The sequence below is a fragment of the Carlito syrichta genome, unplaced genomic scaffold, assembly GCF_000164805.1.
Source record: "Carlito syrichta isolate Samal-C Ts95f unplaced genomic scaffold, Tarsius_syrichta-2.0.1 Scaffold301031, whole genome shotgun sequence".
Taxonomy (NCBI): Eukaryota; Metazoa; Chordata; class Mammalia; order Primates; family Tarsiidae; genus Carlito; species Carlito syrichta.
The window spans coordinates 135,937-158,846 of NW_007245127.1; the positions used below are offsets into that span (position 1 = coordinate 135,937).

General features: G+C 55.6%; 2 protein-coding genes across 3 annotated transcripts in view; one reads left to right on the forward strand and one right to left on the reverse strand.

The window, feature by feature from the left end:
- Positions 1-22,910, reverse strand: part of CDH23 (cadherin related 23) — a 379,551-nt gene that overhangs the window by 42,818 nt on the left and 313,823 nt on the right. The gene's annotated exons all lie outside the window — the stretch shown is intronic.
- On the forward strand, positions 3-21,251 carry VSIR (V-set immunoregulatory receptor; the record flags this gene model as incomplete). The annotated part of the gene is made up of 7 exons (XM_021710750.1): positions 3-72; positions 9,588-10,016; positions 10,616-10,672; positions 15,969-16,076; positions 18,798-18,825; positions 19,906-20,099; positions 20,249-21,251. Coding segments are annotated over 7 exons (924 nt in total), but the record flags the coding sequence as incomplete, so codon positions are not given.

The following is a 22,910-nucleotide window of genomic DNA, read 5'->3' on the forward strand; positions in this document are numbered from 1 at the left end:
CGCCGGTCCTGGAGGCCGGCAGCAGGCGCTGGGGCCCGCTGCTCCTCGCTGTCTTCCTGGTGGCGTCCCGAGGTAAGATCGGGGAGGCTGGGTGCCGGGGAAGAGGCCGGCAGGCCCGGGCGGGGGCCAGAGCATGAAGGCGTACCCTCAGCCTGCTGTGACCGCACATCCCACTTCCACCCACCGCCTGGGGGCTGCTGAGACCGCTGGGCAGGGTGCAGTGACAGCTCTGTCAAGTGCCCCAGCTAGGCATGGGGCACACCTGCTGACTGACAGCTGCCCAGGCAGTAGGCACGGCCGTCCCCTGAGGGCTGCCCGTCCAACGCTCCCTGCCCAGAGCCCAGGACACACGTAGCCTCTGCAGAGCAGGAGAGGGACAGGACTGGGGCGGGGGAGCAGCGCCAGTGTGTTCTTGTGGATGTGACAGGCTTTTGACAGCTGGCATCTCCCTGCCCCTCTGGCCTCAGGGCTTCAGAATCCCAGAGGGTGCAGGGGGTGTGGCACTCTCAGCCAGCGCCTGAGCGTTGGTGGGCTCTGGTCGGGGTGGGTGCTGGTCCACTCCCGGACATGGGGAGCACTGACACCTGGTCCTTAGTCTGAGTGTCTGATGACCCAGAGAAAGCAGTCAGCCAATTCCTGCCATTCTAGCAAGGCTGCATCAGGGGCCCGTGTGGGACCCCGAGAAGGACGTGGACACTCTCTCAGCTCGGCCATGGGCCCTTTCTGGCCCGTTGCCTCAGCTCAAACACAAAAGTAACACATGGGGAAGCACCACTTTCTCCTTCCAAAGACCAGACCATCACAACTCCAGAGAGTAATGGGGCCGGGGACATCGGGGCTGCTCGTGGTGGGGACAGAAGCTCTGGTGTCCACAGACGGGTCCCTGGTTCTTGCCTGCCCAGTGCTGGAGGGGCTGGATCTCAAGAGAAGCAGGGCCGGCAGGAGCCTGTGGAGCCAAATTTACAGGGAGGGCCCAGGGAAAATATGAGTCATGCTGGGAGTCAGAGGGAGGCAGGAGGGAGGTGGAGGGCTTGTTGGAAGGACCCAATGGGTGGGTTGGAAGAAGAGAAGGAGAGGGCAACATTGCAACAGGGAGAGGGGAGACAGAAAGAACCTGGAAGACACCTCAGAAGCAAGCTGGGGTACCTGCAGGCAGGATGTTACCTTAGCACTTAGAGGCCGATCTGGGCCTCTGAGGGGGAGGGAGCCCACATCCCACTGACCGAGCTGCCTAAGCCTGGCCTGGAGGCTTCCTAAGACAACAGCCAAAGGTAGGGGAGAGTTGGGGGTAGGGTGAGGCAGTCCTGGCACCAAGGCCATGGCTTATGGCAGGGCATGGCTTCAAGAAGGAGCAGGGGATGGTCATGGGCCACCTGCCCAGCCCACCCTTCCCAGTGCCCCTGTGAGGCCCACCCTGTTTTCTTGCTCTCCCCACCCCCCCACCCAGCCCTCACTTGGCTGGGCTGCTCTGTGTTCAGTAGTCTCAATTTGGGAAACTGAGTTCTGGAGAAGCAGGGCATGGGGATCTGGCTTGCGGAGCGTCCAGTTCCAATAGGAACTCAGAACTGCCCACCCTCTATTGCCTGTGCAGCCAGAGACCCCCACTCCCAGAGATCTTGACTACTCAAACAGCTGGGTGCACCAAAGAGTCATCTCTTCCTGGGTCCAGCTCTGGGAGGTCATTGGGGCTCAATGCGGCTTTTGGTTGAAAGTCAGGAGAGTCCTCCTAACCTTCAAGTGGCCTCAGTGTTCTTAGCTGTAACATGGGCACACTCACATATCCATCCAACTACCTAGTGCAGTGTGCAACAAGGGAGACAACAGATGGGAGGCTTGGCTGCAGGCGTGGTTAGAAGGCTCTATAACTTGAGAAGATCACTCACCAGCCTGCTGAGGTGCTGCTGGGCAGGACTGCTCAAGGTCAAAGCCCTTATGCCTGGGAAGGCAAAACAGAGTAGCTGGTGCAGGTCTGTTCTCCAGCTCCTGGGGTGGGGCAGGCATGGAGGAGAATGGTGGTGGTGTATGTGGTGTTCAGAAGCCCAGGGAACGTCGAAGATACCCCTTTCCTGGGTCTGCCTTGGGGTGAGATGGGTGCAGGGCGGGCACCCGGGGAGCCAAGACCCCGGAGACCCCAAGGATGGCAGAGCCTCATTTTCTCCAGAGGCATTCCCAGGACCTGTGGAAGTGACTGTTCTTGCTCTGTCCTCACAGGCTGACCCAGGCATCCTAGACTCTGGGACTGGCACATCTAAGCTCACGGGGGCACACTGGGGCCAGGGAGGAGAGACCCCACCTTCCCCTTCATGGTGAACCAGGCTGCAGGACCTTGAGTAACCCAGTGCTGCAATCCTCTGACGCCGCAAAGGGCAGCTCTTAGGAAATCCACAACTCACTGCCTGAGGCCCTGATGTGGAGAGAAACAGCTCTGAGGCCAGTTCATGGCATGAGGGAGCACCCACCCAATGCCAGGTGACACTCAGGGGCCAGCGATACTGGGGGCCCATTGCTGAGCCAGGCTGGCTGCTCCTATTTCCCTGCAAGCTGGGCAAAGGTTCTGCTGGAGACTAACCTCCCTGGGAGAGGGTGGACAGGCAGAGACCGCTGCTGGGAAGCTGACAGGGCTCCCCTCCCAATAAGCACGTAGTGTATGGGGTCTCAGGCCTGAGCAGAAGAAAGGAAGGAGGCGGTGGCTGCTGGCAATGACTGAGCCCCACACACTGAGCTTGGACCCCAGGCTTTAGGCCCACCATGATTCAGGGCCAGTCTGGCCTCACCAGGGGAGGGTGAACCCTGGATCAGCACTGTGGCTTCCGACGGCCCCACGGACTCCCTTATCAGAAGCACCAGCACACCCAAGGCATCCCGGAGGGCACACCCCTTGCTGAGCAGTTTGGCTGTGGGAGCCAGTGAGATCTGGGCTCAAATCCCAAGGTGGCCATTTACTGCTCTTTGACGTAGGGCAAGTTGCTCAACATCCCGGAGCAAGTTTCCCCATCTTTAAAATGGGGTGACAGGAGTACCTCTCTCAGAGCGCTGCTGTGAAGAGCCAATGAATGAACACTTAACATGGTCCCTGGCTGCTCATGAATCCTGGGTGACAGGACGGTATTTATTGGCTTCCCTAGGCCATGTGCCATTGGCTTTCTGCCTGAGCTTCTTGCTGCCTACAGGGTCCTGTGAAATCTCCAGGGCGTTGAGAGGCATTGCCTGGTTTCACTGGGACTCAAATCTCCAACATCCCGGAGTCTGAAGGTGCCTGATAGACACCTGTGGGCACTTATAATCTGAAAGGTTCATGGAGGTACTGCAGGTTCTTCTCTGAAAGTTGTCCAGAGATGGGGATAGTGAAGCTTCAAGGCAAGCCTGGCCCAGGGTTTGCTTATTTTGGTGGGGATCCTTCTTGCATCTGGTCTTTATTTTATTATTATTATTCTTTTTGAGAAAACAGGATTTATTGAGAGGACAGAAATGCTCCCACAGTGGGAAGTGATCTGAAGGGGTTGCCATATTTTATTTACTTCCTTATTTTTAGAGAAAGGGTCTTGCTCTGTTGCCCAGGCTGGAGTGCAGTAGTGTGATCATAGCTTACTGCAGCCTCGAACTCTTTGGGCTCAAGCAGTCCTCCTAAGTAGCTGGGATGACAGGGGCACACCATCAGGCTCGCCAATTTTTTGTTGTTGTTGTAGAGGTGGGGTCTTGCTCTGTTGCCCAGATGGGTCCCAAACTCCCAGCTTCAAGCGATCCTCCTGCTTTGGCCTCCCAAAGTGCTGGGATTACACGAATAAACCACCATGCCTGGACTATTCACTTTGGTTGGCCATCCCTAAAGAGAAACACAGTGGCCACCATCTCACCCATCAGTAATTCAGTAATGCGGTTACTCTGCTACTAACCAAGCAAGTCAAGTTCCTTTACCCTTTCCACATAGGATCTTACTTCCCACAGGTACCTGGGGTCAAGCCCTGTTTCTGCTGGTTGTTCATTGTGGGACCACAATTGCACATTTTCCTCTTATCTGTGCAGTGGGCAGGTGGATGACATGGTCTCAGCAAGGCTGAGCATTCTCTTCTGAAGGGTAATTCCATGACGGTGTTTCCTGGGCATTGGTCATTTGCCTATCACCTTTGTGTTGTCTGTAGTGTCTGCCTAGCATCATATTTACTTATTTTTTCTTTATATCTACTCATTATTTTGTTTGAGTAAGTAGATTTTAAAAGGAAACTTTCCATCACCACCGTAAGTGGAAAGCCAGTATCACTTGCCATAAATAGAACAAAATCATAAAAGTATGTAATAGGAAAACCAAATAAGGGTATTAAATTCTAGCTGGAAACTTTAGCCCATGGAAGGCTCTGAGCCTGAAACCTGCTGCTGTCCCTTGCAAAAAACAAACCAAAACAAAAAAACAAAAAAAGAGATTAGCAAGTGGGACAGAGACATTTTGGAGCCATATTGGCATCAAACTGGGACTTTCTCTTTGATATAATCAGGACTGAAAGAGAATTGAAACAGGAATAACTTTTTCTATATATGATTCAATGTTATTTAATGTAAAACCAAAAGGAAAACTACATATAGACGCTGCCCAAGCAAGCTGGGCCCTCATTGGCTAGGCCATCTGTCCATCTGCAGGAAGGAGGTGGGGCCTCCAGTCAGCACTGGGTACCTTTAGTTTCTAGAGAGCAGTCAGATGGCACTAACCCTGCAGAGTTTGGCTTCCTGGGTTCAAATCCTGGCACTACCACTTATGAATTGTGAGAGTTTAGGGTAGCTACTTGACCTCTCTGTGCGTCAGTCTCCTCACCTGTAAAATGGAGATGGTAATAGTACCTGCCACAAAGAGTGGAAGGATAAAATAAGTGAATCCATGTCAAAGTGCTCAGAATGATGCCTGACACAAAGTAGTATGCCATTACTACCACTGAGCTTTCTGCACTGATAGTAGGGGCCAGAAGACTTGACTCAGACCCTCAGGAAGCCCTCAGGGAATGGGACCATGAGGGCTGCCACCTGGAGCTGACAGCTGGGCTATACATGGTCCTCTTCAGGGGTTGTGGGGAGTCTGGAATGGAGTCATCCAGAGAAGCATCCACTGGTGGGGACCTCTGGCCAGCTGTCGAGGCCCTCCCTGGGGAGGCATGTTAGCCTCCAGCCTCCAGCCCCGGATGCATGGACGCGTTCCCAAGGTGCTGGAAGTGCCGCTTCCTCCAATAGAGCCTGGCTTCCCTTTCCCGGCCCCCTTGGTCTGATGTGAATGGACACTTCCTGCGGGGGCAGGTATCAATAAACACATCCGAGATGCCCTTTGTCCTCACTGGCCAAGGAGCCCCAAGGCAGACTTGCTGGCTTCAGGCCCTCAGCCTTCGCCCTGGGGCGCTTCCTTCTTCGTGCTGGCAGACTCAGTCCTGATTGGTCCTTGCCCCTGTTTCCCTCTGCACTCTGCATCTTGATAATGACAGAGCCTAGGCTTTCCCCATAGCCTCTGTGGACCATCCTGGGGGACAGGGCCTGGCAGGGACTGGAACCAGGTCCCGAGTCTCTTTGGGGCCCCCATGAGGCCAAGGACCGGGGCTTTTGAATCCAATGCAGGGCCAGCAAGAGCAGGCAATTAGTGACTGTTTACTTGGCAACCCCTAGCTGCTGGACAGGGTGCTGCCTTTTGGGTGGGGCCTCCTAGGCCCTACTAACCAAGCTGGGGACCCACCTCCAAAGGCTGGGGCGTTGCCTTGGCGACTGCGGGCTAAGCTCACACCCCGTCAGTGAAAACACACAGACCAGTCCACACCCACACACACCCATTCCGTGCACACCCACAGGGGCTCACTAGGGCCCTCTGGGTGGAAAGAGGTGAAGGTCACAAAGACTGACATCCTGAGATGTCACCGAGAAGCTGAGAAGCTTCTACCAGAGGCTGAGCCCCATCTGTGACCGAGTCTGCTGCAGCCAGAAAGTGGCAGAAGCAGACTGAATTCTGAGCTGACGTCCCTTAGGGACTCTGCATTCCCACAGCCTCTCTGCCACCGGCCTGGCTCATGCTAGGACCTTGGTAAATATTTGTGGAATGAAACCATGATGTTTTCTGTTTGTGTCTGAGGCAGAGCTTGGAGGTCACAGAGGTCAACTCAGGGTCAGTTCATTCTCTCTAAATAGCTGAAGGATGAGGTATTGGGCTCGCCCTTCTACTGGAAGGTTCTGGAGGGGGCTGTGACTTCTCTGACACTGTTTTCTCATCTTTAAAATGGAGATGAAAGCTGGATGTGGTGGTGCACGCCTGTAGTTCCAGCTACGCGGGAGGCTGAGGTGAGAGAATCTCCTAAGCCCAGGAGTTTGAGGTTGTAATGAGCTGTGATTGTGCCACTGCACTTCAGTCTGGGTGAGAGAGTGAGACCCTGACTCAAAAAGGGGGTGATGATAATACTTATGTCAGGAGGTGTTATGAGAATTAAGCGAGAAAAGTGTAAAGTGTTCAACAAGTGCCTCACATATAATCAGTGGTCCTAAGATGACCTTTCTTCCTGTCCACAGGATTTCAGACCTGGAGGGGGTCTAGAAGGAACATGGGGTGCCTCTCAGGTTAAAAGATAGAGAAGGAGCCCCGGAGAAGGGTGGGACCTGCCAGGGGCACACAGCAAGGGGTCTTGCTACTCAAGCCTGAGACCTGGCATTTTTCTGGATCATGGCATTCTTCCTGCAGGTGCTCCGGCCTTCTTACCCAGTGGCGGGTGGGGACTGGGGTGGGGGCCAGGTCCCACAGGCAGCACAGTGACGGGATGATTCCCACCTGGCACATACTCAGACCCCGGGTCATTTTCCTGTCCCGAATGCTCTCGGCCACACTGGAGCCAGGGGCTTTCCTCTCCACCCACTTTCCCCGGTCTCCGACAATGACCCAGGTGTCTGAAAGGATCTGTTCCTGACAATAAGCAACATCCTCCCACCAAATGATTATAATTCCAGCCAGGCTACACACATTCCCTGGTAACACACGTGCATGTGTGCAGGTGTGGAGCTGTGGGCCCCTCTGTGTGTGTGTGTGTATGTGTGCTGTTTCCCCCCACGCTGTGCCCCTGAATGCCCTCCAAGGACAGGTGCTCTGGGCCTTGTCCTGGCTGTGGTCTCAGACACAACCAACGGGATGTTTTCTGGCCTGCCCTCCCTCCCCCACCCCAGGACAAAGCCTGTCTGGCCCTTCTGCCTGAAACTGAACATCTTCCCTTGTCCCCCAAACCTGAATCCTAGCGCAGCTTCTCCTTTTTTTTCCTAGAAGGGGGACAGGTCCTTTTGGGACCTAGGAGTGGATGGCCTGTGTGTGTGTGGGTGGGTGGGGCGGCTGTTGGGATTGAGCAGTGCCCCCTGCCCCGCTGCCCTTAAATTCTGCTTTTCTCTGTGTCCCCTGCGGGCTTCAAGGAAATTGCCTCCGGGATAAAGTCTCTTCCTGTTGCCTTGCACTGTGGGTGCTACCCTGAGGTCATAAACACCATTCAGTGGATCCTAAGGGCTTTCAGCCTGGTGTCCTGCCCTACCTTCCTGCTCACACGCCCGGTCCACTGTCAAGTTGGCCCACCCTGCCCCCACCCAGTTCAGCCTGGTGCTCCTCTTCTGTTTTTTTTTTTTTTTTTGAGTTGGAGTCTCACTCTGTCGCCCAGACTGAAGTGCAGTGGCCGCTCCCGGCCACCGCAGCCTCGACCTGCTGGGCTCCGGCGATCCTTCCGCCTCAGCCTTCCAAGTAGCTGGAACTACAGGCGTGTGCTACCACATCCAGCTAATTTTTTGATTTATTGTAGAGATGAAGTCTCGCCAAGTTGCCCAGGCGGGTCTCGAACCCGCGGGCTCAGGCAATCCACTCACCTCGGCCTCCCAAAGTGCTAGGATTATAGGCTGAGCCACCGAACCCAGCGTGCTCCTCTTCTTACTTCTGCTCCCTCTGTCCCTCACCCACCTCCACCCCACCCAGGCCTGCAGTCCTGCCCCTGCTCAGCCAGCCCTCGACAGCCTAGCTTGGATGTGCTGGTGACAGATACTGCTGGAGCTGAATTAGGCTCTGAGTCCCACTGAGGGGCTCTGGGGCTGGAGATGCTGTCAGGCAAAGGGAGAAAGGGTCTGTTTCTTGGGGGAGGGACTTGGAGTGCTGCCACATGCCTGCTGAGGAAGGCGCAGAGATCACGCTAGGGCCCACTCTTGGGTGGGTTTTGGTTCCTCCTGGGAGCACGAGGGAGAGCCCTTTCCCTGGTCCTCCTCAGCTCCTTTTTCTGTCCTGGTCATAGTTGTGGCCACACCCATCCCATACGAGTGTGTGAGAAGGAAGACTGGGTGGGCATGGACAAAGCCAGGGGCACAGATTGGTTAGTCCCTGCTCTGCTAGGCTTCCCCTGGGGACCTTGGGTGGGTCATCTCCTCTGTAGTCCGAGGGGCAATGAAGAGCCACACCAGTCTGGGCTCTGTACACACTTCCGAACCCTCTTTCTCTGTCTGCCACACCTACAAGAGCCCCCAACAAGAGACGCCAACTGAAGTGCAAATAACCCTGATGTGTAATCATCACAGCCACCCCTCATCTGTCTGCAGAGGGCATTCGAGCATCGTATTTTCCCTTGTTTAGCCCTCTCATGACCCTGTGTTGTAACTAGTGATTTCCCCATTGTACAGATGAGGAAACTGAGGCTGGATAGAGGACAGGGCTTCCAGCCCTGGTGTTCTGTAGTCAAAAGTCAGTGCTTTTGCTGGCAGCACAATTAAATGCTGGAGAATCAGGGCAGAGTAATTTGCTTAGTGAAAAAGAAACTGAACTAGAAAGTACTCGCAAGGTTGGCTGGGAGGCAGGTGCACGGACGAGACGACCTTTCATGCATTCCCTGTCCCTGTCCCCCGGACACCTTGGGTTTTTCTGTTTCCCCACTACCCTGCCTAGGGCACCCTCCCTACCAGTTGAAATCCTATCTATCCACCAAGTCCAAAGACCCTTCCTCCTTCAGGATGTCCCCTAACCACCCCTGGAGGCCGTGTCCTCCCTCTTCCAAGTGCCCTGAAGGCTGGCACTGGTTTGCCTTCACCTGTGGGGTTCCTCCATCTTTCCCGGTGGATGGGAAGGCCATGTGTCGGCGTCCAGGTGCCACCTGGCACAGGCCTCACACTCGTAGGTGCTCTGTTAGTGCTCCTCAATGAGACAGAAAGGCATATCCAGTACCAGGAGTGGGAAGGGGTAAAGGGGTTGATGGCCCCAGCAGAGTGTTCCAAACAGCCTTTCTGCTTCTCATCCTGTCTCCCACCCAGCAGGCTGGGTGCAGAGGCTGGAGCCAGGGTCCACGCTCTACCCAGGAGAGGGACATGCCTGGTGTGTGGCCTGCTTTGGGGTCCCTCTTTGCCTTGTCCGGGGCACCTCCAGTTGGAGAAACTCCTGTGGCTCCCCCCACACAGTTGGAGATGGAGTGGGGTTCAGGTGCTAATGAGGAAGCAAGCTTGGGGAGGTCAGCTGATCTGCCCAGGCCTGTGGCTGGCGAGTGGCTGAGATCATGGTTCTCTTCCACTCTGGAAGTTCCAGGAGTAGTGCTGGCTCAGGCAGGTGACCAGATTCTCCTCTCTTTGAGCAGGTCTGGTGGCAGCCTTCAAGATTGCCACGCCGTATTCCCTGTATGTGTGTCCTGAGGGGCAGAACGTCACCCTCACCTGCAGGCTCTTGGGTCCCGTGGACAAAGGGCATGACGTGACCTTCTACAAGACATGGTACCGCAGCTCGCGGGGTGAGGTGCAGAGCTGCTCGGAGCGCCGGCCCATCCGCAATGTCACATTCCAGAACCTTCACCTGCACCATGGAGGTCACCAGGTCGCCAACACCAGCCAGGACATGGCCCAGCGCCACGGGCTGGAGGCGACCTCTGACCACCATGGTAACTTCTCCATCACCGTGCGCAACCTGACCCTGCTGGACAGTGGCCTCTATTGCTGCCTGGTGGTGGAGATCAGGCACCACCACTCGGAGCACAGGGTCCACGGGGCCATGGAGCTGCAGGTGCAGGCAGGTGAGGACAGCATGTGGGACTGTGTGTCTGAAGGTGTGGCCATGTCACTGTGTTGGAAGCTGCATGGGTGGAGCTGCACGGGTGACGCTGGCCCTCCAGGGAGTATGGGTGTGTGGTTAGCTGATGTGATGGGGGTGGGGGGCATATGTGACTACATATGTATCAGTGGGACTTTTTGATGTGTGAGGCTGTATGCACCTGAGCTGGGATTGTGACTGGGTGCTCATGATGACACCATGGGGACAGGTAACCGCAGGACTGACACGTGCTCTGCGATCGGGTGAGTGGCTGGTTACACGGCTGTTGGGGGATACATGTGTGGTGTGTGTCTGTCTGTCCAGAGGATGCAAGGGCTAGTGGACTGGACAGAAGTGTGGATGCTGACGGGTATCCACATGCCCCTGGGGGGGGCATGAGAACGGGCAGTGGGACAGCATGCCAGGGTGTGTGCATGGGTGCACACATGTGTGGGCTGCCTGGACCAACACTGCTGAGTGGGTACTAGCGTGAATGCCTGTGATGGGGGGGCAACGGCCTGAACAGACCCCCAGCCTCCTGGGGCCGACGCCCATCTAACCCCCTTTCTGTTTGCTCCACAGGTGAAGATGCACCGCCCAAATGCACTGCGTACCCACCCTCCCCTCATGAGAGTGAAAGTAAGGGACCACCCTCTTGCCCCTTCTGGCTTTCCTGGTCTCCTCTGTCCCCATCCTCAACCCAGACCTCTGGGCCTGGTCACTCGAAGCCCACGGACCTCCTCAGTCTTCCTTTTCTGCTGCTGCCCTCCCTTTTGCTCCCTTCTTGGCTGCAGCCCCCAGAAGCCCATTCCCCTTCTAGCGGGCCTGGGGTGGGCGGCAGTCTCTGCTCCTGACTCCCCAGAGGGGCTGAGTCCTGGCAGTGACCTTTGGCTGTAGGTGTGTCCCATGACAGGTACTGGGTGCCGCCCTGCCCATCAGCCCTCTGCAGCCTGGGAAGGCTGGGGGCCATGGGGGTCCTCTTGGGTCAGGATTCAACTACTTAAAATTCCTTTGTTCTGTGTGGGGGAGGTAGGAGGGAGAAGAGGAACTACCTTTCTTGAGCTCTTGCTGTGCTGCTGTGTGCTGGGCATTGTGCTAAGTCCTTTTAAGTATTACCATTTCAGGGGATTCTTAGAAGAACTCTCTAAAGTAGGCTTCACCATCTTCACTCTGTGTCCATGGAAAGAGAGGCCCAGAGACATGCGCTAGCTTGCCCAAACTCCCACAGCCCAGGGTGGCACAGCTGGGATCTGCTTGCAGGCCTCCCTGACTCTGCTCACTCACTGTCCTCCCAGCCTGGGGGAAGGGGCTGGACCGCGGTGCCATGGTGCAGCGGGTGGTAGTCAGTCCCCTGGCTGGCCCAGAGAGGTGCCCTACATGGTTAGGGGACAATGCCCTAAGGGTGTCTGAACAAGGTGGGAAGAATGCCCTGCAGTGTAGAGACATCTTAGGGACGCCTCCCTCTTCTGAGAGGAGAAGGTCTTGGCTTCCATGTCCTTGTACCCACCCAGTATGTGTCATTCAGTGTGGACCAGCCTCTGCCTATGCCCTGGAGACACAAAAGTGTTTAGGAGGACACACGTGAGGACCCAAGCCAGAGTGGGGAACAGCTGACCGTCAGCCCCCATCACGCCTCAACTCAAAGGCCGTGGCAACTGTCAACTCAAACTACTCTTTTTTTGAACCAACAAACAGACAGGCCAAGAGCAAAATTAGAACATGCATTTTGGTCTGAGCCAGCCCTAGGTGGAACTAAGAGAGCCTCTGGTTTAGGCCCTTCTCCCTGCATGCTGCAGAGCCCAGGTGTCACCTCAGCACCTGCTGGCTCTCTGTGGAGAGTGGAGAGAGGCCTGCGAGCGGCCCCTTCCTTCCCATGTAGCAGGCTTGTGACTGTGTATGCACTCCCGTGCCTGTGTACGGGACAGGGTGGCCAAACAACCCATGGGGCATGTGTGACACTCGCCTCCGCATGGCTCTTTCCACTCCTAGCAGCCATCTAGTCCCGCTTCTTCCTCCATGAACTCTTGAAGAGCTTCAATGCCCTGTGAGGTGGACATCTCTGTCCCCACCCCAGTGTCCCGGGGTGGGGGATACTGGGGTTCCAGTAGGCAAGGGGACTCAGAGCCATGAGGAGATTCCAGAATGCCCGATTCTGTGTGCACACCCTGCCTTCCCCTGTCAACACCAGTTTTTGGAAAACCAGTCTATGATTCCAGTCTTGGGAACAGAGACGAGAGGTGTCGGGAGGGACAATGCCAGAGAGACCAGGTGCAAAACCGAGAGGGGGCGGTGCTCAGGCAATCCTCTCACCTTGGCCTTCTAAAGTGCTGGGATTATAGGCGTGAGCCACTGTACTGGGCCTAGAGCCACTCAATTTTCAAGCAAAGCCAGAAGCAAAGCCCCCGCATACCTGACAGATTTTATGTGAACTCTCTCAATTTTAAAATATTGGCGACTAATTAAAAAAAAAGTGCTGTGTGTGTGGGCCATAGTTGCAACCTGAGTTCATGCTAGTGAAAGACAGTGTGGTGAAGTGGTTAAGAGCAAGCTCAGAAGTCTGCCAAGTTGCTCAACTTCTCTGTGCCCTAGTTTTCTCATCTGTGAAATGAAGATGATGATTAGAACAGCACTTACTTCCCAGGGTTATGTTATGAGGCTAAAATGAGGTAATATTCGTAAAGCTCCAAGAACCTTGCCTGCCACAGAGCGAGACTCTGTGAGTGTTGGTTAGTATTTCTCCTTGACGTATAACTCTAGGCCTGGCTTTCCAAGCCAATGCATCCACTTCCCTGTGGTGAGGCAGGATGGCAAGTAGGTGGTAACTGACTGTGGACACAGCCCTGTTTTCAGAAACACTTGTCTGGTGACCCATGTCACTGTGCTTAGTGGACCTCAAGGCTGGCCTCTGGGTGCTACTGTCTACCGTTGCTTACCTCTGGAAAGGTCCAGTCCTGCTCTCCCTAACACTGCTCCATAGCTGGCCATGGTGCCCAGTCAGCTTAATGATGTCTAGCCAAGAGGTTCTCTGTGTTTTCCTTTTCTGACGTAGGCCCAAGCCCACTGACATCATCCTTGGGAAGCAGGGGAGGAGTGAGACTACAAAATCCCATGAAAGTCCGAGTCAGCCTGGGGTAGGGGAAGGTTATGGGGGGACGCGACGGGGGAAGCTGGTGCCTCAGTAGTGCCTGCATTACTGAGGGGCTGTGGTTTTTCACTGAGCCAGGGAAGGGGCCAGGCAGCCCATCTCTCCAGAAAAGCAGGAAATGCTTGTGTCTGCTTCCACCCAGCCTCCTCCTGGAAACCAAGCAGCCCAGCTCCCTTTCCTGCATATCCCCACAGGTTACGTGGCAGGCCCTGGCCAAGACAGGCTGAGCAGGCCGGGCCCCTCCCATACCACCTTGCTGTGTCAGGGCCTGGCACACTCCTCAGTGGGGTGCTGGCAGTTACCTCTGCCAGCGCTTGATTACCTTCCCAGGATGGGTCGGGCTCTGGATGGTGAGCAGGCAAGGCCCTTTCCCAGTGGGTGCCAGCCTAGGCACTGGCCATGCTGGGGCGTGGGGTGGGTTACTGTGGCAAGGCTGAGCTCTGCAGACATGCCCCTGGCCTCAGAGCACAGCTGGGCCCACAAACCTGTCCTCGAACCTCTGCCACAGCCTCAACACTCAGCCCAGGCTATAAAGAACCTCCAGCTCTCCAGGTGAAACCAAGTCCTGATCCCCCAGAGAAGCCACAGAGGGGGAAGTCTCCCCTGGGAGAGAAAGTTAGGCAGGAAGATTCGGCCAAGTCCCAGGGCAGACAGGGAACAGGAATCAGTGAGCACCTGACGAATCTCACAAAGTGTTGCTTAGAAGCAGTGCAGAGGAGACCCGCTTCGATGGCTAGAAAGAGCGCTTTGCGACCGACTTCTCAAATATTGCCTGCAACATGGTCCTTTGGTGGAGGTTTGAGACACTGAAACAGCTGAGTTATAGGATGTCTCTACTTTCAATATCCCGCGTCAACACGCAGCCTCGCTCAGATCTGCAGGGAACCCGCTCTAATGTGGAGCGGAACTTGCTTTGTAATTAGCATAGCAACTGTTCCTGTACCAGCGGGGACTTCTGAAGTGCCTGAAAACAGTTTGTTCTCTTCTGCGGTGTGAACAAACCCCCTGAAAGCTTGTTTACACCATCAGGTTGTCAAGCAGTACAAAAACGGCCTTTATTCCCAAAGAAATAGCGAAGGCAGCATTTAGACCACAGCCCACCCACCTCCTGAAGCTCTCTGGTGCAAAGCTGACACTGTGACGAGGTATCCCAACCCATCTTCTGGCCCAGGGAAGGGCTAAAATTGGGAAGGAAGTGCGTTTACGCTGGTTGTGGTTCCGAGGGCTCGTCTGTTCCCAGCAAAACTCCTGCAGTCAGCAGATGGACTAAAATAAATCAAACCTCCCCAAGCTGTTGGGATTGTGAAGTGGTTACAACCTTTTTGGAGGGCAATTCAGCAATGGCCTAAAAGAAAATGCACATACTCTTTGGCTCAGGACTTTGCGAGAAATTTACATACAGATAAACTTGCCAGAGTGAGCCAAGATAAGGGAGCCAGAAGTTCATTGCTACATTACTTATGTTGAAGGAGGAATCAAACAACATGTCCACAAAGAGGCCACTGTGTCAATAAATCTGGGGGAGCTGAGTGATAAAACCCTAGGAGAATGAAGTGGGTTTCTGTGCTCATATAGAGAGATGTCCAGGCTATGCTCTGTGGGAAAAGCAACTGTCACACGATCCCATTATCTGCGGCAGATGCAGGAAGTATCTCTAGACCCTATACAAGGACCAGCAGACAGTGACTGTCTCTTTGGAGGGGGCCAGGGTGCAGGGGAAGAGGAGACATTTGAATATTTTTTTAACTTGTACATTTTATATTTCTGTAATTTAATATGTTTAAAAATTGAGGCTCGGCGCAGTGGCTCATGCCTGTAATCCCAGCACTTTGGGAGGTTGAGGTGAGAGGATTGCTTGAGCCCAGGAGTTCGAGACCAGCCTGGGCAACATAGACCTTGTCTCTACAAAAAAAAAAGAAAGAAAGACAAGTCAAACATGGTGGCATGCACCTGTAGTCCCAGTTACTTGGGAGGCTGAGGCAAAAGGATCCCCTGAGACCCAGAGGTTGAGGCTGCAGTGAGTCATGATCATGCCACTGCACCTCAGCTTGGAGACAGAGTGAGACTCTGACTCAAAAAAAAAAAAAAAAAAAGAATACAAATAAAATTTGAAACTGTCAGACAAGGATTCACTCTTCTCTAGTTCTTGCCCCAGGTTTTTTCCCCCAAGACTTGTGTGGTGAAATTAAGAAGTGGAGGTTCCAGAAGCCCTGCCCCAGAGCTAAGGGATCTCTGGGGTGAGTTGAGGCTTTTTATTATGGCAAAACATAACATTTTAACTGTTTCACATGGACAATTCGGTGGTGTAAATTACATTTACAATGTTATGTAGCCATCAGCACTATTTTCAAAACTTTTTCGTCCCTTGGGCTCCTTTTGGACCTTGAACACCGTGGCATGGGGTCTGCAAAGGCCCTGCTCCCTCTTTTCAGGGAACAACGTGCAGTCCAGGGCAGTCCACCTGACCCTCACAGGCCAGGTTGAGACCTCTGTTCCATTCTTCCCTGGAGCTGCTGCAGCTGTGAGCGATAGTGCTCGTGTGTGTGTGCATGTGCGTGTGTGCGTGTGTGTGTGCATGCTCTAGGACCACATGGGGGGTGTCATGGGGCTCTCTTTGAAAGGAGATCCTAGACCTTCCATGCCTTTGGGGGTCGCTGTGGTTCTCGTTGTGGCACCATATTTAAAGGTGGGTCTCCCAGCTGCCTGGTCTTTCCTCTCTGGACCCCAGTTTCCCCTTGGGAGGAGCAGTAGGAATGGGACTTCACCTTGGCTGCCTCTCTGCCCTTTCAGACATCACAGCTGCAGCCCTGGCTACGGGCGCCTGCATCGTAGGAATCCTCTGCCTCCCACTTATCCTGCTGCTGGTCTACAAGCAAAGGCAGGCCGTATCCAACCGCCGTGAGTATCCCTGCCCTCGGTGGGTAGGTGGGGTGTGAGCCACCTGCCCCAGCCCCAGCACAGTCCCTGGGATTAGCAGAGGCACAAGGCAGGCACAGTTCCTCTCCACTGAGAGCTGGGAGCTGTGACGTTTTCTGCAAGAAGTTGGGCTCGATGGCCGCGAGACAGGAAGGGACGGGGGCATGCCATTTCCAGGGCCTGGGTCCCCACCAGCCCCTCTGGCTCCTAGGCAGTGCTGGCTTGGCACTCAATACGTATCTGTTGCATGAATGAATAAGCATATATGGTGGCTCAAATTACTTTATAAAAATGCTGCCACTCAGAGACCCTTTGAGGACCTGCCTTAAGGTAGGGGTGTACTTGTTTTGTAATTAGTACCAATTGTCGGGGGCAAAAATGACCTTTGGGATATCAGAAGTGGGAGTGGCTTTAGAGATAATTTAGTTCCACCATTTCCTCTTTTTTTTTTTTGAGTTGGAGTCTCACTCTGTCGCCCAGACTGGAGTGCAGTGGCCGCTCCCGGCCACCACAGCCTCAACCTGCTGGGCTCCGGCGATCCTTCCGCCTCAGCCTTCCGAGTAGCCAGAATTGCAGGCGTGCGCTACCACACCCGGCTAATTTTTTGGTTTTTATTGTAGAGATGAGGTCTCGCCTGCCCAGGCGGGTCTCGAACCCGCGGGTTCAGACAATCCATTCACCTCAGCCTCCCCAAGGCGCGGGATTACAGGCTGAGCCACCGAGCCCAGCCACCATTTCCTCTACAGATGAGAAGCCTAAGCCTAGCTAACCAAATGTTAGATAATTTAGTAGGTGGCAGAGCTGGCACACAACCTCAGAGCTTTCTACTTGTGCTCTTTCCAGAAGATACGATTCCACCATATAACCAAAATGCTCGTCAGCCTGCACGTCATAGCCAGCAACCCCTAACTGACAGGGCTGCTGGGTCAGGCCCCATGCCAAGCTTGCTATGTGCATTCTCTCACTCATTCCTCATTACAACTCCAAAATTGGGCCCTACCACTGTCTCCATTTCACAGATGAGCCAGCTGAGGCCCAGAAAGGCTAACTAGCTTGCCTAAGGTATCACACAGCAAATAAGTGGTGGGGCCGGGCTTTAAGTCATGGCCACAAACACTTTCACTGCCTGCCTCCCGATGACAGTGCCCTTTGCCTGGCCCCTGACCTTGTCTGTGAGCCTTGGTCCATCTGAGTCCTGCGAAAACAGGCAGGTAGGAGTCTTTTGCCCTTGTGCCCTCTGCCTGGCTGAAATCCTGGTGGCAAACGTCCTACACACTTAGAAAATGTAGACAGTTTCACTCATCATGGGGTGCTACAGAGGAAGGACGGCTCTGTCACCAGGTGGCTTTCGGCCTGCATCTGACTTCTTCGGCTAGCCCCCGCCATCTTGACATCTTCCCTCCCCTCATTCCCGGGGGCCCCACCTGGAGCCCCACAGGGGGTCACTCGGGGCCTGTGGCCACCTTTAGTCTTACTCTCAGGAGTCTTGCAAACTCCCTACAGGAGTACCCAGAATTGGGGGTGTGGTAGGGTAAACAGGGGCAGCAGGCCGGGGGAGTGGGTGCACTCTGGGAAGGAGGGAGGTTGGCCAGGAGCCTGTCTCTGAAGGCCTGCTCAGGATTGAGCCACATTCGGGAAAGAAGAAAAACAAGGGACTGGGAGCCCTGAGGAGGGCAGTTTGCTGGAGAGGCCAACAGCTGTGGATTCATATCCGGCTTTGACTGAACCTCAGTTTCTTCAGCTCTAAAATGGGACCAACAATCCTCACCCCAAAAAGGTGGTGGAGAGGACGGAAAGGGGGAATGCATGTTGTGTACCTGCATGACACCCAACCCATGGGAGGCGCCCCACCAACAGGAGCCACGATTCTAAGAGATTTCAGGAACTTTTGTGCAACTTCCCCGTGTTTGTTGTGTTGTAGCGCCCCTCCCCCACCATCCGTTTCCCCATCAAAACCAGCAGTAAAGTGCTTTAAAATGAGAAGGATCGGTGGAAGTACATGGGGTGCTACAAGAAAGAGGGAAGTTGGGGTCACTGTACCCTCTCTTCCCTGGGGGGAGCTGTGCGATAAAATCCTACCAGTTTGGGGTCCGTGTGTGGGACCCCGGGACTGCAGCAAGGCAGGAGTAGCTTGGATGAGAGGCAGCAGACGGTGGGTGAAATGGCTTAGCCCTGATTGGGTGCGCGGACTCCCAAGGTTCCCTTGAGAGATAGTCCCCCCGTTCCCACCCGACGAGGGGATGGGATAGAGAGGACCAGGAACCCTCTAATTAGGAACTGACCTCGAACAGTCCCACCCAGTAAGTCATGGCTAAAAACCAAAATGCCTCACATACCCAAGCAGGAAACAGCAGTTAGCACATTCAGGTCTTTGGTTGATACTGAAATCCTGTCGATGTGACACTGTGTAAGTCAAGCCAAAGGAAAAAGCGCCAGTGGCCTCTGGTTTCCTGGTGGCAGATGTCCTACACACGTAGAAAATGCCGACAGTCTCATCATTCTCCAAATGGGCCTCTCACTGGGGCCCCACCTGCTGGACAGGCACGTAGAACACTCCAGACAGCCTCTCACGTGAACAGAAGCGGAGTCCGGGGTGGAGCAGGGTCCTCCCAGCCCCCTCTTGTCTCCCCAGCACATCTGCCAGCCGGGCTATTGTCCAGGGAAGCCTTCCCTCCTGTGACCAGCTTCTCTGTCTGTCCCTAGGTGCCCAGGAGCTGGTGCGGATGGACAGGTAAGGCCCGTGGCGACCTTCTCAAGCAAACTTCCCCAGGGCCAGCTGTCAGGGAGGAGATACTTCTGTGCGGTAGGGTCCCTGTTTAGCTGCCCAGCACAGCTGGTCAGAGGATCATTTGCCATCTGCTGCCGAACCCTACACATCTGTGCCGGTTGGCTGTTCTGCTCGCCCTCACCCAGCAGGCTGCGCTGTGATGCTGTGAGGATGAGCCATGCACCCACCTTTGGGCCTCAGTGGTCAGCCCGGGCTAGGATAGGGACAGGGAGGAAGCCGTTGATTTGGGGCAGAAACCTGTAAAGGAGCGCAGCGGGTTGGCCCCAACCCCAGCCGGGCCCTAAAGCTGTGGCTCCTCCCCGCGGGGCACTCCTAGGACAAAGCTGTCAGGCCACTGCAGGACATGAAGGCAGACGCGGAAGGGACCCAGAGTGGGCAGCAGGTCAGGGGTGGGGTGGCGTGGATAGGGAGTGTGGTTGGTGTGCTCTGGGCGGGAAGCTGGCATGCAGCCCGGCCTGGAGGATGTGCTTAGGGAAAGAGCCACACTCAGCGACTTGGTCCCACCACGCGAAACCCAGAGCTTCCCTGGGTGTTTGAAAGAGATGATTTTTCAAGACAGGTCAGAGCTAGTCCCGTTCGTGACTCTCAGAGTTGGCGGGGTCTTCAGAGGTTATCCCACCCCCAACCGGGAAGAAGGGAACCCCTTCCCTAGGTTCAAGACAAGCTCTGAGGACGTTCAAGCCTGATGCCATCAACTTTACTGACCGAAGAGAAACTTGTCCCCAAACTCCTGAGGCTGGTGTTCCTGGAAGTGACCCTGATCCCAGGCTTCCTGGCTAGGCCTGGGGCTGCTGGTCAGGCCACAGGGAGGAACTGGGGTGCAGCCCTGGTGCCCTCAGCTCAGGGCAGGAGGGAGAGCGCAGCCCATGCCTTTTCTCTGCAGGCCTGGCTCTTGCCTTCTCGCCCAGAGAGGTTGCTGAAACTTGGGGATGAGGAAAGCAGAGGAGAGAGGAGTGGGAGGCAGGGAGGGCAGAGGCCATTCTCTAGGCACACAGATGACCTTGAATTCTGATTCTGTGGCAGCAACACTCAAGGGATCGAAAACCCTGGCTTCGAGGCCTCACCACCCACCCAGGGGATACCCGAGGCCAAGCCCAGGCCCCCACTGTCCTATGTGGCCCAGCGGCAGCCTTCTGAGTCTGGGCGGCACCTGCTCTCCGAGCCCAGCACTCCCCTGTCTCCTCCGGGCCCTGGGGATGTCTTCTTCCCTTCACTGGGTAAGTGTTTCCTGACCCTTGCAGCACCGTGACCTACAAGGTCATGGCCCCGTGGCCTGCAGGGCATCAGGCTCACTCCTCATGGTGTGGGGCTGCTGGGTAAGGGACAGAAGAGTCCCCATTCACGTGGCTTCTCCTTCTTTCTGCAGACCCTGTCCCGGACTCCCCAAACTTTGAGGACATCTAAACCAGCTAGGGGACAGTGGGAAGTTGTGGCTGGGTCTGGGGCAGGTGCAGCTAAGCTGGGGCTAGCCCTGTGAGTGGCCTCCCTGGCTCCTTCCCTCCTGCTCTGAGCCTAGATTCTGCAATACCGCTGATGCCCGGGCCCTCAATCCCCTGGATGGCACACGGGGGAAGGGAGAGGATATGGGGTCACTCAGCCCCTGTCCCAAGGATGTTGGGGTGCTTGAACCCCCCCCGAGACCTGCAATTCACCAGCTACAGATGCCAAATGATCTGCATCCTAAGAAGTGCCAGAATTTCCAGCTCTGCAGCCTCTCCCCCAGACGTGAGCCTTAGGACGTGGTGGCATCAATGGGACAAGATGGGTACTGGGCAGACCACCCAGTGCCCCTCTCCCAGGCATGAGACATAGGACAAGCTGTGGAGAGACTTCTCTGCGGTTGACCCCGTCTTGCCTGAAGCTGCTCATCTGTGAGACTTACTCTCTCTACTCACGGGGGCTCTGGGATAGGTCTACCTATTCCCAGCCACCAGAGCCTTCCCTAGCTGCCTCTGACCAGCAATTTCTCTGAGGATCTGTCAACAGGTCAAGCCAATCTGGGACTCCCACTGCCTGCATTCTGGCCCCCAGAGCTCAGTGACCCCAAAACAGGAAGTCCGTATTGGGGCCCGGTGGCCACCGTGAGCCAACTGGTGTCTTGGGCAATCTGAGGCCAGGCCAGAGGTTGCACCACCCACCGCAGATGGCTATGAGGGGTGGGTGGGGCCTGCTGGGAAGGTGAGTGGAGAGGGGCTCCCCTCCCCTCCACCCTCCCCATCCCCTACTCCCACTGCTCAGCATGGGTCATGGCAAGGGTGCCATGGAATGTCTTGTCCACACTGAGATGCTGCTGAGTGTGAAAGGGGCGTGCTATTAAAAACTATGGGGGCAACAGGTGCAAGCCCTGTGGATCCATTGTCAGAGCCAGGCTTACGTGCCCACTCTGCTTCTAAAGTGCCCGAGGCCTAGGGCTCCCTCCTCCTCCCACCCTGCCGTTGGTCTTCCCTCCCTGCAATCCATGCCTGGTCGAGTCTGGGTGGCACCTGGGAGCAGTGGGGCAGGCATGCTCCCATCTCCTGCTTCTTCTGGACATGACCTGGATTTGTTTTATACATGTATACAAGGAAAGTCCTTTGTGGAATTGTGATGGAAGGATTTTAAGCCTGGGAGGGGAGTGAGTGGGCCTCTCTATACCTGGGGGTAGAAACAGGGACGGCTATGCCAGAGGGTGGGTGGGCATGAGGCGGGGCTGGGCAGGCCCCTCCAGCCTCCAGCAGGACAGGAACCCCAGGCTCCACGTAGGGTGTTGTCCAATCTTCCAGCAGCCTACACCGGCTCTGCTGAGCTGGGTCTGGGTGCTGAAAGTCAGGTCTTGGAGCAAGGACAAAGGGCCCGGCAGGCAGGGAGAAGTTTGTCAGATGGCTTAGGGGACCTGGGGGATGGAGAAAGGGAGCAGCTCCAGGCTGTCCAGCAGCTGTGAGCCTTGGGCCTGTGGCTGGAGCCAGGGAGCTGCCTGTTAGGCCCGAAGGCGTGGGCCACTGTGGGCCGCCTGTTACCCCTGGGCTCGGGGCCTGCAGGCCTCGAGGAAGGGGTGAGCTCAGGCCTTGCTATGCGAATGACACTTCAAGTAGCTTCTGCTTTGTCCCTGGGTCCCCTCTTCTATTCCACCGGCCACCATGGACACTGGGTCCAGCTGCCCTAGAAAGAGGCTGCTGTTCTCACAAATGCTTGGGGGCCCTCGGGGCAGGAGCGAGGAGGTGACACCTGCTTGGGGCGGAGCTGGTCTGCCCCTCCAGTCGAAGGGCAAGCCCACACACCAGACTCCCATTCCTCCAGCTCAGGAAGAGTGTGCTTTGCTCCCTGGGGAGGGCGACCTGGCCCCAGCCCTCCGTGTCTGACCTCCAGGCAGAGTCAACTTCTAAGAATCTGGCTGCCAGACCCCAGGCCAGCTGCTGCTGAGTGGAGAGGGAGGTGCCCCGCAGCAAAACAGTCACCACACTTCCTCCCCAGCTTCCTCCTGCACTGCTTGCGCCTGTTTCTGCTCTGGACCCTTATAAGTGAAACGCATCTGAGTTTTGTGGTTTCCTGTTTTCAGCGAAATTTACTCTGAGCTCCCGGTTCCATCTGCATCCATGGGCCCTGCCGCTGCTGGGGAGGGGCAGGCGGCGGGAGCAGCCCTTTGTGTGGGCCAGGATGGCAGTGTCTTGGGTGCCAGCCCTGGTGGCTGTGGGCTGGGCTGCCTGGGACAGCGTGGGGAGTGGGAACATGGCGCCTGCAAGGGGCAGGAGGAGTAGGGCTTGAGGAAGTTTGCACCGGGAGCAGGGTGGGGCTGGGGCCGAGGCTCCTGGGGCACTGGATTCCTGGCACTGACTGCGGTCCTGGCAGGGAAGTCTGTGTTTTCAGGAATGAATTCATTGTCAGGAGATCAGTCAGGAATTAGGGCTGTCCCACCTATCTCCAGCATTCACACTTAATAGAGACTTCTCATCTTTATTCCCTCCAAGGGAAAGGCTGAGGGAATGGAATTGGAGGCACCTTTAGGAGAGGTTTGATGACACAGCAGGGGCCGCGATGCTCCCTAAAAACAT